This window comes from Sapajus apella, unplaced genomic scaffold, assembly GCF_009761245.1.
Source record: "Sapajus apella isolate SASKATOON/1434 unplaced genomic scaffold, GSC_monkey_1.0 scaffold34, whole genome shotgun sequence".
NCBI classification, from domain to species: domain Eukaryota; kingdom Metazoa; phylum Chordata; class Mammalia; order Primates; family Cebidae; genus Sapajus; species Sapajus apella.
In genome coordinates this window covers 22,394,832-22,414,708 of record NW_022436974.1, presented here as the reverse complement: position 1 = coordinate 22,414,708, position 19,877 = coordinate 22,394,832, and the positions used below count along the sequence as shown (strand labels likewise).

The 19,877-nt window shown below is 46.7% G+C and overlaps 1 protein-coding gene across 12 annotated transcripts in view; it reads right to left on the bottom strand.

The window, feature by feature from the left end:
• The window catches only part of TENM4 (teneurin transmembrane protein 4), a 3,057,282-nt gene that overhangs the window by 223,979 nt on the left and 2,813,426 nt on the right, over positions 1–19,877 (bottom strand). For 11 of the 12 annotated variants that reach the window (XM_032296006.1, XM_032296008.1, XM_032296015.1 and 8 more), the window contains 2 exons: positions 10,423–10,521; positions 8,975–9,210 (listed from right to left, as the gene is read on the bottom strand). In XM_032296006.1, the coding sequence (XP_032151897.1) occupies positions 8,975–9,210; positions 10,423–10,521 (335 nt within the window). The remainder of the gene's footprint in view (positions 1–8,974; positions 9,211–10,422; positions 10,522–19,877) is intronic. The other variant, XM_032296019.1, reaches the window with a different exon arrangement.

Here is a 19,877-nt window from a genome sequence, read left to right as displayed (position 1 = left end):
ACTACAGAGACAGAGAATAGATAGATGAGTGATTGCCAGGGTCTTAGAATGAGAGGGGGACTGACATCAAAGGGGCATGAGGGAACTTCTGGGGGTGATGGAATGGTTACGTGTTTTGACTGTGGTGGTGGTAACATAACCCTACCAGTTTGTCAAAATTCACAGAGTGGTACACTTAAAATGTGTTAATTTTCTGTATGTACATTATATCTCAATAAATCTGATTTGAAGGAAGTAGCTGGGGCCTGGTGGTTGAGTGGGTGTGAAGGTTAGGGAGAATGCCTGAACGGTGGTTGGAGTTTCAATCCTAGAGTTAAGTCCCTAGGAGCAAACTCAGAGCCCTGCACATGGCTAAGGAAAGGAATTACGACAAGTGGGAAGACCAATGTCATACTGCTGCCCTCTACATTCACTTTCTATCCTTTCCCAGCATACTCTGTGCCCTGGGAGGCTGGTCCACACGGCCTGGGTCAGTGGTTCCCTTGGGCTCAGGCTTCTGGTTGGGTTCCACCACCAGGAGGTTATCGGGTGGGGAGAATGAGGTGGAGATACCTGTCCTCTGGCTCCCTCACCGCCAGGCCTCTGCTGAAGACCACACATCCGTGTCATGCAGCACTCTCAGCTGGCTGCCTTCTCCAGCTTCTAGTAACCACTCTTTTTCCTTGCCCCTTCATGGTATCCTGGAACCATTAGCCAGGGGTAGTACCATTCCTGACACGTTGCCCTCGCTTTTGTATTTAGCTTCTTAAGCTCTCCTCAAATTAAAAACAAATAAACGATCAAATGACAAACCCCATAACCCACTGCCCGAATCATTCCACTGCCGGGGGGGCACTATCAAACTCTTCTATCATGAGGAAGCTCTGCAGACTGAAAAATGTTCATTTTCTGCTCTCGGCAGCCCTGCAGAGTGAGTTGGTCCCTTCTCCCTTTGTCAGCATTTCAGACAACTGCAGAGAGCCATGCTGGTCTCCTAAGTCTTCCTTTTGGGGATCTGGAAGATATTTGTCTGGGCCTGTTATAAAGAGAACAATCTATATATATCTTGCTATTAGCAATTCCCACAGGCCAGCATGAAGGAATCAATCTTGGAGAGAGAAGGCGTTAATGCAGGATCCTGTATCTTTATCACTTTTTCCTCCTTCTAAAAGACCAAGTTCAATCATCTCCATTTCCCATTCTTCGGGCTATAAAGCTAAATCTATGGCCCCGGTCCAAAAGGCCTGATGTAAAATCAAAGAGAAAGGAAAGAAAATGAGCCTTATCGTACACAAATAACACCCAGGCCCAAAGTGTAATAGGCTCATGCTTATGAGGCAATAGCATCTGAGATCCTGATATTGTATGAGCTGAACCAGATGGAAATAACTGGGGAATGGGGGGTGGGGATACATTCACCCTGGCCTCTATCTGTAATTCTTTCCCTATGCATCTCATGTCCATTTCACCTGTATCTGAGCCCCAGAACATAATATACATAGTTCTGCCACCATGCTTTTGCCCATACTGCACTTCTGCCTAGAATACCTTTGCAGACTTAAGCATCTTGCAAGGCCTCTTATTCAACCAAGTCTTAATTGAGTACAGCTACCTTGTGCCAGGCTTTGTGCTAGGTGTTGAGTATGCAGAAGCAGAGAGTAAGACATCAGGAGATGGGGAAGTGAACCCCTCTAAAAAGAAGGGGAGTCTAACATCTCTTCTAACTGAATTGCTGCCATACTGAAGTCCAGTTTGCATGGTGAGATGTCAGAGATATTGAGAGTCTGTACCATTCCTTCCTTGCAAATTGCACTTAATGCTCAAGTTTACCTCGATCACCATTTCCTAGATTACCTCAAGAGCTGCATGACCCAGGATCTTCCAGACCAAGAACAGCAATATTATTCCAACAAGCAAAACTCTCTAATAGCTGCCTTTTGAAGAGCAGCAATTAAGCATCAAGCTTAGCAACATTCTCACTTATAAATTAAACTATCACCTCTTCAAGCAAGGGTTCCGATTTTTTTTGTGTGTGTGCTCCACAATCAGTCCTTCTTGTGGAGGTGAAAAATGCAACCTAATTTTAGAAAGGATCCCTCATTTTTATTATACAAATTGGACTGTTCCACTGTAGTTACCCAGAAGATGCAGCAGCCCACATCTGCAACTCCACCCTTTATGCCCTGGTGCAATTTCCTAGAAACACAGGAATATAGACTAGGAATGACCTTATAGAACAATCTACTCCAGCCACACTCTGGGTGAGATCCAAGGTGGGGTAACAAACATCTCCCAAGGTGACCAGCAAGGGACATCTCCTCTGTCACATGCTCTGTGTTTTTCAACATCATCTCATTTAACCGGCACAACAGCCTTATGAAAGTAGTGCTATTATTCCTCCCACTTTACAGATGAGGAAACCAAGAATCAAAAGGCTACACAGCTGGAAAGTGGCAGTGCTGAGATTTTTGCAGAGTTGGTGAGGCTCCAAATCCTGTCTTCTTTCCTGATGAGACCCCCATGCTGCCTTAGAGAAATCACAGTGAATGGTGCCACTGCCCTGCTGGGCAGACCTGGACCTGATGATACAGCAATCAGCAGCCATTGTCCTCTCAGGTCTTCATTTAAATGTAAAACCGCTGCTTGTTTTGGATTTATTAACAAGCCTTTTTCATCTCCTATTCCAAAGGCCTACCTGGCAAGACAGGTGCTTGAAAAATCCTCAGGATACTAATCTGAGGCTCTTCTGCAGCACGCAATGTCTGTGTCTTACATAGAGATTCAGAATGCAAGGGAAGCTGTCAGTTTTATCTGGATAGAGGCAACAGTTAGTAAAGCAGAAATCAAGTTTTGTCCTAGTTAGAGAAATGACGTGAACTGCTTTGCAGGTGATGATGCTTCTTGCAGCTGCACTGCTGAAACAGCCAGACATCCCTGCAAATGTTTTCTGACAGGTCCCCCGGTTGTTCTATCAGCTGCCCTTGTGACTAACACAAGGTGGGAAGCCTGTTGGTACTGCAGTGACACAAGCCAGGTCCAAGTTCTCACTCAGGAGTAACTAACACTCTTTTACATGTGATGCTAATAATTCTAATAATACTTTTAACAATAGTAGTAACTTAATTATTGAGTGCTCTGTGCCAGGGGGTAAGCTAGGTACTTCATGTAAATTATCTTAACAGAAATTTCACCCCAACCCTGTGAAGTAACCACTATTATCATCTTCATTTTATAGCTAGGGCAACTGAGGCAGAGAGAGGTTGTATAAACTTCACAAATATCACAAGCTTGGAAGCAGCAACGCTGAAACTGGAAAGCAGGCAGCCTAATTGCAGAACCTACACCCTCAGCCATGATGTTGCTCTGGGTTCCTGCGCCTGTAAAAGGCCAGCCATTCCAGCTACTCCCATTATAAGAACCATAAGGAAAGTAAAAACCAAGGTTCAGAGAGGTTAAGCAAGCTGCTCAAATTTACACAGTCAGCAAGTGACACAGCCAGGGTCTGAAGTGAGATCTTTTGAATCTACATTGTCTGTTCGCACCCAGGGCCTATACAGCCTAGTTGACTGAAAGCATGGTCTTTGAAATCCCAAGTCTTCGTTGCATCCCAGCTATGTCATATACTGGCTGTGTGACCCAGGCAAGGTGCAAACATCTCTGAGTTTTAGTTTCCTTGTCTAGAAAATACAGAAAATAATACTCATCCCACAGAATTGTGAGGGTCCAGGCAAGTGATATACATAACGGGCCTGGCCCAGTGCTAGGCACATAGCAAAAATCCAAAAAGCCAAATACTAAGGTGGGAAAATTATAGCATACAGGTTAAAAGTGTGAGCTCAAAGGAGAAAAACAATTCAAAACCATCAGCTCAAGAGCTTGAGTGCCTGCGGTTGGGTGGATCATAGCCCTAACATTGACCATGCAACAGTGGGCAAGATACTTAAGCTCGTGGGGGCTCAGCGTCGTCATCTGTCAGTTGCGAATAATGACTCATGATTATTAGGAGATTTCAGTGAGGAAACACAGCAACATGCTCAGAACAGAAAGAGGCACGTGGACAGCATACTAGAATCAAAGCTAACTGCCGGTTATGAATGATAAACAGCGGCCAATGTGATTTTTACTACTCTATACCACACTTCTTTGGTAAACATGTTTCAAAAACAATTAAATGCTATAAAATAAAGCATTTAACTGTTTATTTTAACAACTGGCAGTACAAGTTTCAGGGTTTGATCTAAAACTAGCGTTGCCCCTTTCCATATCATCCCATGTAACCTGCACAACAGCCCCCATTGTGTTCTGCCAACACATTTCTCCAGAAAAGACACAGCCCGGGGTATTCAAATGGAGACTAACAAGGACCTGAAAACCATATTGGGAAGAATTGGCGAATAAAGCGCCGTAAATTCATCGTCGGTGCCTGTCTTTCTGAATTGTTGCCCTTGGAGACAAAAATACACATTTTCTCACTGAAGAGATCCCACAGCTGTGCGAGGGTCCTCCCTGGATTCCCAGCTCAGGCCACAGCAGCCAAGTAGCACTCCCAAGAGAGGAGGAGATGGCCCATGGGCAAGGCTCCAGCCTCTGCAGCCTCTGGGTGGTACGTGCTAACTCCAGTGTCTCTATTTTCTCATGAAAATACCTGTAAATGTAACTGTAATTGAAAGGTCACTGGTAGCAGAACTTTCTCAAGATACTTTCCCACTAAGAAATGGAACATCAGCTGGACGTGGTGGTTCACGCCTGTAATCCCAGCCTGTGAGAAGGCTGAGGCAGGAAGACCATTTGAGGCCAGGAGTCTAAGACAGCTTGGGCAACATATTAGAACCCAACTCTACACACACACACAAAAATTAAAAATTAGCCAGGTGCAGTGGTGCACAGCTCTGGTCCTGGCTGCTCGGGAGGATGAGGTGGAAGGATCACTTGAGCCCAGGAGTTCGAGGCTGCAGTGAGCTATGACTGTGCCAGAGCACTCCAGCTTGGGTGACAGAGTAAGACCCCCATCTCCAAACCAACCAACCAACAAACAAACTGAACATTAAATGAATCTGTCAGGATTACCAACTAAATATGACAGCCCTAGGCAGATAATAGCAAAAGAAAAATTCTTTTCCACCCTCTGTTTCTGCCTCCCACTCTGCTGGTGAGTTGCAATTCTTATCTGGAACCTGATAGGATGTACAAAATAATTATAAATGAAAAGGTTATTCATAATTTTTAAATGAGTTAATTAGTAAACCCAGTCAGACTCACTCATTACAGTAATTAATAATTGATTATACTTGAAATTAAACACAATTTTTCATCAAAAATCTAATTAAATATCTGTGCTTTTGCCTGTTGATTAGATTGGTTGGTCTGCTGGAAAGGAGTCTTTGTTAGGGATATTTGTGCTCGGCTGACAATTAATTTGATTTTTAATAATTGATGGTTCCTTACAAGTTAGTCATCACAGCCTGTAATTATGGCCAAGCAACAAGATGCTCACGCCTTGTCTTCAGCAGCTGGAGGAGGCCAAGCAATAAGGCTGCTACCCCACCCCCTAGCTTGTGAAGCGAGGTTGGGATGGTTCATACACCTGCAACGTGTTCACCTGGGTTAGCGTACACCAAGCTGATAAGCTTCTTTCTGAGGTATGGCTTGTGCCTATTTTCTAGATGAGCAAATCAGAACTCAGGAAGATAAATGACTTTCCCAAGGGTGAGCAGATGCTGTGTGATAGGGCAGGGCCTGGAATTCAGGGCTGTCATGCAGGGTCTAAGCTCTTCCCCAGCACCTTGCTGGCTCTCCAGGAAACAAAGGGAACGCCCCAGGCTTGGCCTCTCTGACTTGATCCTTGTACAGGAGCCCTAGCGTCTAGTCCCAGTATCTCTACACAGATAAAATATTATCTGTGTAGAAATATCTGTGCTATTCTTGGCAAGGACACACTATCAGTGAACTGATCATCTCTGGCTTGAGGCACAAATTCTTGAAAATTGATCTACCTCCTCCTCTCCACGTACATTGTCAGTGTTGTAGTTAAAGCCATCAGCTTTTCCTGAATGCAACAGTTTCCCAACAGGTATGCTTCTACTCTTTCCTTCTTCTACCCTTGCCGTTCTAAAATAAAAACCTGTGTCCTACCACTGTTTAAAACTGCTCAGTGGCTCCCCTTGCCCACCCGATAAGGTCCTCAACTTGTCCTCCAAGTTGATCTCCACAACCTGACGAAACACTTCTGGATTAGCTCCAACGGTGCACCCCACACTCCTCAAATGCTTCAAACAAAGAAAATGTCTTTGCCACCACATCATCCTCTTTCAAGTTTTTGCAAGTTCTCTTGCTTTGAAATACCCTTTCTGTATGTCTACTTCTGGCTAATGCCTACTTTAAAATTCAGCTCAAATATCACCTTTCCCAGGAAGCCTTTCCTACTCCTTGTGGCTGGGGTTGGGTATTCCCACCGCCCCTGAGCTCTGTGTAAATCAATCACTGTTTCAGATTTGCCTGCTAACATAGCTATCTCTTCTTTTAAGTTATGAATAGCTCAAGGGTAGAGACCGTATCTTTAACCCTAGCACTTAGCATAGAGACTGGCTTACAGCAGGCATTCCACATGATTTGCTGAATGAAAACTAAAATTCACAAAACTAGATTTGAAGGCTGTCAATGTTGGAAGAAAAATTAAAGGTTACCCAGTAAAGACCCTCAGGCAGTGCTTGAATCTTATTCTAAGTGGTCCCTGAGCTCTATTTGTATCCTTCCTCTGACGGGGAGCTCACTACTTCCCACAGTTGCCCCTATCTTTAGATAGCTGAAGACTGATCATGAATTCTTATTAACTGGGAGAGAAAGAAGCCCATGAGATGGAAAACAGGAGAGAATTTGATTAATCAGGTAAACATTTAGTCTTTCTCACTGAATTAGGTATATGATATAAACCTTAAGACTTTAACACAAAACAAATTGATGTCTACATGCAGCAAACTACTTGCATTACGACTTACGACTGCCTGTCCAGAAGTCTACTCACTTCTGAAAAATAATAACGTCAAAAGCAAAAGCTGTGCCAGTGGTTAGTGGTGACATACTATTGGTGGTGTCAGAAGAAACCTTCCTGCCAAGTAATGGTATTGGAACCATACAACGCTCACCTGCAACCCACTCTATATCAATGGTGCACCTCATAGAGCCTGGGTAGGCCCTGACCTCTCCCAGTTCAGCTGTTTCATTTCTACAATGACTCATAGCAGGGATGGCAAATCTTTACACGTTATTAATAATCTCCATTTCTGTGATCCTAACAGACATCACTAATCAATCACAGATAGTCTCTTACACTGAGCCTAAATATAGCCCCAGTATCCTTCTCAACACAGCATTCTTGGCAGCAGCAACCAAACAATCAGACAGAAGAGGAGATGACATATGCATGCCACCCTGGCCTTAGAGCCATGAAATTCTCTAAGCCAATACTCACAAGGGGAAAAGTGACCTGACATGCCAGAGGAGGCTTATTATAGCTTCAGATATTGAAGGAGATCTCCCTGTTTGCAGGACTGTCATCTTCCTGATTACTCTTTTTTTTTTTTTTTTGAGACGAAGTCTCACTCTGTCACCCAGGCTGGAGTGTAGTGGTGTGATCTTGGCTCACTGTAACCTCTGCCTCCCAGGTGCAAGGGATTCTCCTGCCTCAGTCTCCTGCGATTACTTATTTTTACAAAGTTCAAGAATCTTGAGTGGAACTGACCTTACAGCTTATGCCACTCAAACCCCCATCCATGCTTGAACCCCTGCTCTATCTCTCAAACACGTGGTGGCCCATGTTGTATTAATCATTCTTAGCAACAGCTTTTACTACTTCTCAAGACAGCCCCTGTTCAGCCACAATGACTTTGCTTGTTACCAAGTTATTTTGCACAGTGGACAGCATTCCATCCTTTTTTGGCCTCTGCCAATTAGTTCTATTTCTATTTCCTGGGCTTGTGCTGAAAAAGTCCCCTTTGCTTGCAGAATTATCTTAGAATTCCTTAGCATGGGTTCGAAGCCTTCTCAAGCTGGCCCAACCTACCTTAAGCCTTTGAATTATAGAATTAGAAGGTTGGAAAGGACCTCAAGGTTTAAGCCAACCTCTCTTCCAATGCATTTACTACGAGGCTGATTTATACAGAGGCAGCACACCCTACAACATCCACAAATCTCTTTGGATTAACATCTTTCCTGGGAAAAGACCAAAGCAAGGGATCAGAGGTAGGAAGCCAGGCCGTGTTGGAAATGCATCAGAAGACTGCCTGGTGGGAGTCATCTGCTGTAGCAAGGCAGAGGTCAGGAGGCACTCCTTATGTCTGTGCTCACACCCAGGGTCAGGTGAGCACTGTTCCATGCCTGTGCTCCCTCAGCCAGCGTCCTTAGCTCTCTGTGCTGGCTGGGACCTTCTGCTTCTGTCAGAATTTCCCTAGGTTCTTGACCATGGTTTAACTCTGGACCTTGAATCCCGTAATACCCTGCAATTGCCTTGCCAGACATCCACCTTTAGACATGCTTTCCTGCCTGTTTGCCTCCAACTCCAGGATGTTCCACCTCCTTCCTGCTTTTCACTGCAGCCATGCAGTCCCAACAGGATAGACTACCTGCTCAGCCTCTCCAACCTGTCATTTAGTTGTAGACTCAATCCATGACACTCATGCCATAGATTCCCTATCTCAAAGGTTAGTCTTACTGAGTGCTTATGTCTTAATACCAGGCACCCAACACACAAAAGGACAGATGCCTAGCTTCCTTCCTGGTATAAATGCAGAGGGACAGAGAGGAAGGAGCGAAGGGCCCCAAAGAGCTGACCCTGGCAGTGTCATGGGTGCAGACCATCCAGAGCTCCAGGGCTGCTTGGCTCACACTGTGTGCTTTGCCTGCCACACTAGTAAGGAGCCTTCAGTGCCCACATGTGTCTTGGTTGCTGCCCTCTGGGCCAAAGGGGAGCCAAGGGAAGCTGGGGTGAAGAGGTGCTTACCCACAAAGTATGCCAGCAAGATGACCAGCGTGGCTGAGATGACAATGGCGCTCAGGGCTGCGCACTTCCAGTTACAGTACTTGGAGGGCTTCTTGAGGTTAAAAGCTGGCCGGGCGAAGGTGCTGCGGGGCAGGGGTCGGGGCGGAGGGGAGTACACTGTGCTGGACGTCAGTGGGTACCCTGGTGATGTGGTGCAGAAGAGCGGGGAGGTGCCTCCAGGCTTGAAGAGGAAGTGCCTGCGGATGGAGAGCAAGAAGGCGTCAGGGGCTGCCCACAGACCAGGCACCCAGAAAACCCTGGAGGCCACAGTCGCCAGTAGAAGCATGCAGAGGAGCCTGGATAGAGAGAGTCACCACAGAGACCTGGGAAAGGACAGGAACAAGGAGAGCCACAGACCAGACCACGAAACAGGGCACACGGAGACATCTTTCCATGGAACATGGATGGGACAGCCCTACCCATGGGAAAACCCACCCAAGGCAAGGCAGAAGGTGTTACCAACTCCACAGAAGGCTGGCACTGAGATCCTTTTCCTGGGAATGGAAGGGGCTGGGATGCTGTTTCTTGGAAAATAAACTTCCTGTTCTCTAAAATTGTTACAGTAACTTGGAAAGTATCTAAAATCCTGTTCTGCCCCTGGAGATAATGAGACCTAAAATTGTTCTTCTCCCTCCAATGCTTCTGCTGCCAGTGTATCTCAACTGAGGATTGGAATACCCTTCTTTTAAAAGGGGGTTTTATTGGTGTTGAAGCCAAGAAACCGCCACTAAGTTCTGCCATGGCCAGGAGTCCCCTAGTGGCTGTCACACAGCCAATGGCAGCAAATGCCTTCAAAGCACTCTGCCCGGAAGCCAGACTGCTGCCTCCTAAGCCCAAGGTGAAAGCTGTGCGGGGGACAGACAGGCAACTGCACCCTACAGCCTAGTCATGAGGGCAGCGGGGTATGGTCAAAGCGCATGGTTGTGGCCAAACTAGGTGTCAGGAGCTCCTCCACAGCCTGGCTTTAACCATGGCCATGGGAGGACTTGCACACAGCCTGGGAAATGGGGTGCATTGATTGCACTGCATCCCCCCAGAAGTCTTCGAGCAAACCCACACCTGTTGGAGTACGAGGTGCCTCAGGCCACAGAATACATACTCAGGGCCAGAGTACATACAACACAGGGCCTGTGCTGCATTAAAAATGCTGTGTGAGATGGTTTTTGGGATGGCAAAGGCAGCCAATGAGGTGCTAAGAGCTGCATATTAACAAGACTGCTGTTAATATGCTGGAGGATAGGGTTTATTCCAAGGATAAACTGTTGCAAGTTGAACATGGACTTGGGAATGAGCATGCCACATGAATTACCTCCCCCAGGAGATCCCAGGGAAAGGTCTCAGGGTCTGCATGCAAGTGCAGGAACCACAAGGAGAGCACACACAGAGAGGAGAATGGGGATGTCACCTACCCGTCACCGTAAGCCCCATCATGGCGGGAGGCGCCGAGAATGTCCATCTCAATGAGGTTGTCCTGCAATGTCCCTAGGAATGGCTGCTTGCCTAGGTTTCTATGCACATGGAGACATGAATGAAGCAATGAGTCATGCATCGATGAAGGGGAGGAGTAGAGAAACACACGAAGTGGCTGTTTGGTGCAGCTGTGTGCATGAGACCAGCGGGACACGGTTTCTGGGCAATGGGTCAGTGTGCAAGCCACATGTGCAAGGGGTCCACCTGGCGCACAGCATCCAGAAGGAACGTTGTCTATACAAACCCAGAGTCTGGCAGTTGTGTGCATCAAATCACAGTTCTCACTGAAGAGGACTGACATGTGTCTGAGACTGAGCTAGGTAGGCTACATCCAGCCTCTCAAACCTTCAAAACGGCTATGTGAGGAAGGCAGTCAATTCTCATTCTACAGGTGAGGAAACTGAGACTTGGAGAGATAATGGGGCTTGCCAAGGTCACCAGCTACCAAAGTTCAAAGCAGGAATTAGAAGCGTGGGTTCCAAAGCCTGTGCTTTCTCTCTACTTAATACCGCCTACATCTACTTAAACAGTGGCTAGAGACACTCATTTGGCTAGCCCAAAGAAAAAAGAAAGTCAGCATTTTTGGTCATTGTCTTCTAAAGCCATGGTTCTCCAACTTTCTGGAGAGCTGAGCATTGCCGAGGCCCATCCCTAGAGATCCAGTCAGCAGGTTGGGTAGGGCCTGAGAATCTCTATTTCTCCCAAGCCCCCAGATTGATGCTGAGCAGAGGATCATGGCCCTTTAGCTGTGCAGGGACCCGGGTGATGACTGGCTAGCAAGGATGGAGCTCCACAGAAGACACAAGAGGATGCTCTTTGTTCCCCAAGTGCACTGAGGGCAGCACAGCATTTTGTGACTTTACCTACTTCTAGCCCAGAATGAAGACAGACATACTTGCCCTTTTCGGTCGCAGCCAGGTCTGCTGAGTGGTATGATTCACACTCGCGTAGGCTGGAGCCTGTCTCCTGATCTTTTCGGGACTGCTGTCACCTCACTGTCAGACTCTGCGGTGAAGCATTTCTAACAATCCAGTGGCAGCCTCAGCCTGTTGCACGCACCCAAGAAGGGGCCGACTTCAGAAAGCTAACTTTGGACCAAGGAACTTCCCGCTGTCTTTGACCAGGTCTTAGAGCCAGTATTCCCAAATTTAAGACCCTTTGATGCTACTCTCTTGCTGTGCGACTTTTGGTATAACCCTTAACCTTTCTTTATCTTGCCTCCTTCAAAGGGATTACAATACTGAGCTACAAGGTTGTTACATGAATCAGCTGAGATAATGGTGGAAGAAGTATTAAAAGCTACACAAATACTGTAGGAGTACTAATGCTAAATATAATAGCTGCTACCTGCCCTATATCTACCACATATTATTTATTATTCCAGAAACTCTGCAACTAGCTAATTTAAACCTTATTCTTCATGATAACCCTACAAAGCCTTTACTATCATCTCTATTTTGTAGACTGGCAAAGCAAAGCTTAGAGAAGCAACTTTTCTAAGGTCATATCATAAACAAGTAGAGAGCTGAGCTGGAGCCTGAGGTTATCCGACCCATAACTCAGGCCCTCTCCACTTTATAACCATGTCTCACTCTGCACCGCTTGTGGCTACTGCCCCTGGTCAGCCTTGAAGACCAAAGTGAGGAGGGGCTGTAAGTACCATCTGGAAATCCCCTACCACTAACATTCCTGGGGACAGTGAAAGCATACAGCAACACTATTTGCAGGTGGAGTGCTGAGTACAGCAGTGGTGGTGGAGACCTCCTCTTTGGATGAGTCATGAAGCACTGTCTGGGCCAGCAGCTTGGGTGGCAGGCTGTTCTGCTGGTGTGCAAGTCCCTAAGGTCGTCCCCAGTGCCTGGGAGGAGCTTCAGGGGTGTGGGAGTCCCTCAGAGGGGCTCTATCTCCATCTCCAGACAGATAGTCCTGCTGATGGGAGGCCTGGTGGCCCAATGGGAGGGCACACAGGCCCTGAAGCCAGACAGATCTAGGTTCATGTCCCACAACCATCATTCACTGGCCCTGGGCAGGCAACCCAATCTCTCTAAGCATCCACAGAAGGGGATAAGTGTTCATTTTACAAAACCTAGAGTGTAATTTGGATCATATCACTTCTCTGCTCTCAACCCTCCAAAGGCTTCCTCAGCCTTTTGGAATAAACCAGAGTCCTTACTAGGGCCCACAAGCTCCTGTAAGAACTGGCCCCTAGTACCTCTCAAGCCTCATTTCTGTGCTACAAGTACACTGGTCTCCTTGCTGTTTCTTAAACAAGCTAAACCTTGGCTTTCATCTGCCTCCCTCAACTATCTCTCTGAATCAGAACCCTCCCGCAAATCTTCACAGAATATAACCTCCCTCCTCCCCTCCTCAACAATTATCTTCTTACCCTAACTATAATAGCTCCCAGCCCACTCTTCCCAATCACTCCCTGGCCCCCTGTACTGATTTTTCATCACAGGATTACCGCCCCCAACACACACACACCTAATATATATATGCTTATCTGATTATTGTGCTTTTTCCTAATGCATTTTAAATTCCACAAGGCAGAAGTCTTATCTGTCTTGTTCACTGCTGTGTGCCCAGAGTCTAGAGGAATATCTGGTACATGGTAGTAGGCACTCAATAAATATGTTCTGAATACTGCTGAATTCGGGATACACAAAGGGAAGCGTGCCTGGCATATAGCAGGCACACGGTCAGTACTTAATTGAAGATAGCAGCAGACGGTGTTTTATGATTGTTTCCTCCATCCCTGCATTTCAGGAGGGAATTATCCACCTTCTCTACAACACAAGCAAGCTCAAGGAAGAGCTCCTGTCGCCCCCGAGGCTGGGGACCTGAGGCTGGCTGCATGGCATGCTCCCTGGAAGTCTGGCTTGAGTCAGAAGTCTGGGACCCCGTTTTAAGATATAGAGTCAAATCCATACCTTAAAACCATTAGAAATAAACAAAGAAATACATCCAGAGAAAAAAGACATAAAGGATAAAGATCAAATGTTAACAGCAGGGATTTCCAAGTGACTGGAAAAACGGTGATTCTTATTTTAACTTTTAGAGTTTAAAAAGAAGCAGTTATTTTTAAAGAGAGAGACTGGACAATTATCTTCTAAAAGTACAGATCTGTTAGGACAGGGGAAGAGGTGATGCAATGGAGTAAAGATTTCTAGAGTAAGACGGTGCCCTGGACTCCTGAAAGAGCTTTCCACACTCATGCTAATGTCCACATTAATTATTTAGATCACTTGGGAATATGGGGAGACAGGAGCACTTGCTGAAAATTCTGGCTCTTGGCCAGGTGCAGTGGCTCACACTCGTAATCCTGGCACTTTGGAAGGCTGAGGCAACTGGATGGCTTGATCACAGGAGTTCGAGATCAGCCTGGGCCACGTGGCAAAATCCCTTCTCTAGAAAAAAATGCAAAAACTAGCCAGGCGTGGTGGCATGTGCCTGTAGTACCAGCTACCGGGAAGGCTGAGGTAGGAGGATCACCTGAGCCCAGGGAGGTTGAGGCTGCCATGAACTGTGATTGTGCCTCTGCACTCCAGCCTGGGCCAACGAGACTGCCTTAAAAAAAAAAAAAGAAAGAAAGAAAGAAAGGGAAGGATATTCTGGCTATTCAGATGCTGCTACTGCCTTTAAATAGTCTTGTTCTATAATTTTAAAACTTAGATCTGGGTCAAATTATTTGGTGTCATTTGACTGATGAGGAAACTGAGGCCCAGAGAGACATGTGCCCTGCTCCCAAACCCATAGCAAGTCAGCGGCAGAGCTGAAACTAAAACTCAGCTGTCCTGACTCCCAGTTAAAGGATACCCTCCCAAATTTTCTATCCACCCACTCCCCAAGACTCTAGGTGTCCAGTTCTTCTGAGAAACAAATGCCTACCTCTCTTGATGAGGACCCTAAGCTGCTGAGCCGACCTTGGGTCATAGTTCTGCATGGTCTCCTGTTTACTGCTGCTGAGAGGTCAAGTACGGGCACCTGATTCACTTGACCCTCACATTGGTGGGTGCTATTACCTCATTTTACAGATATGGAAACTAAGGCTGAAAAAGGTTAGGTGCCCGGCATACAGCAAAAAGAAGGTGAAGATGGGATTTAAAACCAGATCTCTCTGACCTCACAGCCCCGAGCTGCCTCTCAGGAAGGAGGTTCCTAAGTACTTGGAGAGGAACCTTTAGCTAAGGGGTGTGCTGTTTTTAAAGAGGTGACAAACTGGTCCCCTCTAAGCCTGTGGGGAGGCCTTGGACCAGCCCCTGAGCTGCCTACAGGATGGGCCTCCAGTCCCACGTGTCCGACTCAAGGTAGGCTGAGCTCACCTCCCAAGGGCAGAACAAAGGGCTTTTGGGAAGGAAGTGGCCAGGAAGCTGCAGAGGCCAGTAGTTCCTCAGGAATGCCCTGTTCAACAGTTCACCTTCTCACAGTGAGCCCACTGTCCTGGGCTGTTTCCACCCACAAAGCCCTGGGACAGCCACAATTGCATCTGATTCTCATAACTACCTACTGCGGCAGGACAGGCAGGGATCACACCCCATATTCTGTAGCTGAGACCTCAAGGTGTGCAGGGACCTAGTGACTCAGCCAAGATCACACAGAGTTAGTGATGGGGCTGGCATTTGAACAAATGAATGGAAAAAAAAAATAAACCAGTTACCTGGTCTTCCAAGCCATGGTCATCCTTCTAAAAGGCCACCCTCTGATTTAAAAGATGTTGCTAGCTATTCACCCTCACATCTACCACCACAGCCTCCATGCCCACAGGGAAAAGTACAACCCCCTTTTCGTGCAGCCCAAACCCTCCATTGCTGATCTCCATTTACTCTCATCCTGAAGAGACTCCCTGTGCTCCTGCTTCAAACTACTTACTGTCTCTCCAAAAGGCCAAACTCACTTTTGCCCAGCTATCTCTCAGCTAAGAATTCCTTTCTCCCCTGCAGACTCCTACTAATGGATGCCTGGAGAAGCTACTTTGAACAATCAGGAGGACAGCACTACATAGTGGTTAGGTGTGTGGGCCCTGGAGCCAGCCAGCCTGGGGATGGACCGTGGTCCTGCCACTTACTAGCTGTGGGACCTGAGGCAAGTTACCTAACTTGTCTGTGCTTCAGATTCTTTGTCTCTAAAATGGGGATGAGAATACGACTACCTATATATGCAGAAGAGTGAAGAGAGCAGCCCTGACTGCTATCCTTTGCAAGGCCTGCTTATAACAGAGGCCCTGGGCTGGCATCTGGGAACTCAGGTTTCAGGAGCGTTGCCACCATTAACTAATGAGAGTGGCTGGCTCAGCGTGCCTCAACAATTATGATGAATAACTGCTTTCCTTTTGGGAGTCTGGAATCCAGGTACTTGCCAGGCAGGGGGTGCCAACATGAGCAGCCCCCAGCAAAAACCCTGGAACTGAGGCCTTAATGAGCCTCCCTGACTGGCAACATTTCACACATTGTCACAACCTGTTACTGGGGGAATGAAGTGCGTCCTGTGTGACTCCACTGAGAGAGGACCCCAGAACCTTGTGCCTGGTTTGCCCCAGATTCTACCCCAGGCGTCTTTTCCTTTTGCTGATCTTGCTTTGCAGCCTTTCACTGTGATAAATCAGGGCCATGAGTATGACACCTATGTTCAACTATGTGTTGAGTCTTGTGAGTCCCACTAGCAAATCATCAAACCTGGTGGGTTTGGGGACCCCCAATACCCACCTTATGGAACAGCTGTGAGGACCAAAGTTAACCTGTGTCAAGACCTTAGAATGGCACCTGGCTGTTCCCAGTAAGGGCTCTCTCTATTGCTGTTTCCAAGAGAGGGTATCGCGCCCCCTGCTCTGCTCAGCGGACTCTCTCTGTCACAACATCAGTCATGGTACCTGTCTTCATTCATTTACGGGGCTGTCTCCTTCAAGAGACCTCAAGCTTCTTAATAACAGTTGGCTGTGTCTTCTGCATGTCTGTGACTGAATCACTGAATGACAAGGAAGACTGTACGTCCCAATTCTCTGCAACGCTGTGGGTGCCGTTCTGGGAACCACACCAGGGCTGGTCTAGAGACCACCACGGTGGCCCCTATCCCTGAGGGTGGGCAGGGTTGTTCCCCAAATTTAGTGTGAGCACAAAATGGGCCCCAGGCTTCCCTATCAGACTTGAGATGACAGGAGCTGGAGTCAACGTCTGGCAGCCTTCTGCCAGATGGGTTATTAATCAGACAGTCCCTGTGAAATCAATTAAGTGTCTGATGTTGCAGAACACAAAATAAGTGGATCAGGGTTTGGGGGACCCTAAACATATGGCCCCCTCCAGAACGGATCACAGATGCACCTGTGGAAGCTTAAAGCAACATCTTATCCCAGCTCAAAGGGACCACAGGTAGGCTCAGGATCCTCACTGGGGGTCGCAGTTAACCTTGGAGATTGCCAGAGGTACAGCAGGTGCAGAGAAAGAAGCCCGATTACCAGAGCCCTCTCTCTTCTTCATCCTTCTGCTGGCCTTTCTTTTCCTGCCTTCATGAAATCTAAATCTAAATCCCTCCTGGTCACTCTACCAGCTGTTAGTTTTTGCTCAGCCATTAATTCTAGACTCTCAATATAGACTGAGTTTGACAATCAGGAAAGGACCCATGACTATTTCTCTGGCATCAAGAGGCTCCCACTCTGGCGAGGCTGGGCAAAAGCTGCTTAGGACAGCTATCTCAGCTAGGCCCTGCTCTCTTGGGCCTCTAGGCCTCTGCTCAGACTGTGCCGTCTCAGGCCCTCTTTTCCTCCCCTCGTCTGCCTGGGAGACTCGAGCTGTACCAGTCTACTAGGAAGGCTTTCTTTTTCCCTACTCAAGTCTCAGTTAAGTATATGTATTTATTCATTTAGTTCACCGGTGTTAATAATCATCACGCAGTTACCACGTTGTGGCAAGCCTTGTGTTGTGTGCTGCGGATTTCAGGGCAATTAAAATGGAGCATATTCCCTGTGCTTTTCTCTGTCACAGCACTTATCCTATCACGAGAGTCGGCTCTCCTAAACATCTTACCTGGTAGGCACATAGTGGACCCTCAGTGAATATTTATTGAATAATAAAGTGCTACATAATAAGTAGTTGAGCATTTACTGTATGTGAAGACATATTCAGATGTTATCTTAATATGTTTATTACAACAGCCTTATGAGGTGGTGTGGTGGATTAAAGATGGTCACAAATTCTTGGACACTTCTTTCACTGAGAAGTGGGATCCGAGTCACGGCACCAAAAATAAAAAATTAAAAAAATAATTAAAAAAATAAAAAGAAGTGGGGTCTGTTTCTGCTCCCCTTGAAGCTGGCCAACTTGTGACTGATTTGACCAACAGAATACTGTGGAAGTGACATTATAGCATTTCCAGGCCAAGACTTAAAAGCATCACTAGCTCCTGTCTCAGTGCCTTGGAGCCCTGAGCCACTGAATATGAATGAAGTACAATTACCCTGCTAGGAGGCCTATGTGGAGAGGCCCTGAGAAGGAGAGAATGCTATAGTTTGGATGTTTGTCCCCCAAAGCTCATGTTAAAATTTGATACCCAGCTGAGCACGGTAACTCATGCCTGTAAAAGCAGCACTTTGGGAGGTTGAGGCAGGAGGATTGCTTGTGCCCAGGAATTCAAGGCCATCCTGGGCAACACAGTGAGACCTGATCTCTACAAAAAATAAACAAAATCAGCTGGGCATGGAAGTGGCACATGCCTGTAGTCCCAGCTACTTGGTAGGCTGAGGTGGGAAGATCACTTGAGCCTGGGAGGTTGAGGCTACAGTGTGTCAAGATCATGCCACAGCACTCTGTCTCAAAAAGGAAAAAAAAAAATGATACACAAAGTTGGAGATGGGGTCTATTGAGAGCTGTTTGGGTCATGAAGGTGGATCCCGCATGAGTAGATTAATGCCCACCTTGGGAGGGGATCAAGTTCTCATTCTTATTAGTTCGCTCCAGAGCTGGTTGTTAAAAAGAGCCTGGCACCTCCCCACCTCTCTCTCTCTGTTGCCATGTGATCTCTGCACACACCAGCTCCCCTTTGCTTTCTGCCATGAGTAGAAGCAGCCTGAGGTTCTCACCAGAAGCAGATGCTGGTGTCATGCTTCTTGTACAGTCTGCAGAACTGTAAGCCAAATAAATTCTTTTTCTTTATAAAATACCCAGCCTCAGACACTCCTTTATAGCAACACTAAATGGACTGAGACAGAAGAGTACCGCCAAGCCCAGCTTTCTAGCCATCCTTCCACAAGATGTCAATTATATGAGTGAGGTCATCTTGGATCTTTCAAATGAGCCCAGTTGCCAGCTGCATACCACCAATGGACCCTTGTCAACATGATGGGGAGTGGACGGATAGCCCAGCTGTGCCCTTCCTGAACTCTTGATTCACACTGTGAAGTATTATCAACTGGATGTTTCCAAAGCCACTAAAGTTTGGGGTCATTTGCTTGTTATCCACAATAGATAATCATAGCAGAAAGTGACTTTCATTTTCTCTATTTTAAAGATGAAATTTAAGGTCTCGGTCCATGGCTAGCGAGCACTAGGGTGGCGTTTCTGAGGATAGTGTTTGTCTGACCCTAAAACCTGTGCTTTGAACTCACTATGGTGAATGGGCCATCAGTTGTGCCCTCAGAACATCAGGCCAAACTTACTTCTCCAAAGTAGAGAAGAGGTAGAACCTACTATTTCCTCTCAACTCTTCTGGCGAGTAAGAGCTCAAGAAACACTTTTTGAATGACATTTTTATTCACAGGGTTGATATGGGGAGAAGATGTATATGACAAACTGGGGAACAGCTTTTATAATGTGGTTTCTAAATGCCAGGCACTATGCTGTGTGCTTCTTATATATCTCATTTACTTCCTCCCAACCTCTTTGAGTGGCATGAATTCTTATCCCAATTTATAGATGAGGGAGTCAAGGTTCAGGGATGTCAGGGAACTTGCCCAGCTAGTAAGGGTTAAAGCTAAGGTAGGCATGAAGGTCCCTTTGACTTTGAAGGCCATATTCCGCCTATCTTGCCAGGCAGGTCAGCTTATGATTCTGTCTGGCAGACTTGACACTGATCCCTCCTAAACTGTACCTTGTTAGTTTTGTGCCCTCAACCAGTTAAAGGTCAGCATCAAGATCTAGAATTCTAATTGTGTATTCACTGTATTAAGCACCTTTTCCGGCTTTAGGTCATCCTTGGATGCACAGAACTCTGGGGTCACAGAGGAGGACTTCCTCAAACATTTCAACTGGGGTTTCAGGAATAAGTAGGACTTGGATAGACCACTAAGTGAGAAGGTGAGCAACTCTGGCGGAGCTGTGCAAGACTACGTGCAAAGGCACAGATGCACAAAAGGGCCTGGCATTTGGGATAATGTACACATACATGTACATACATATAGCGATTAAAT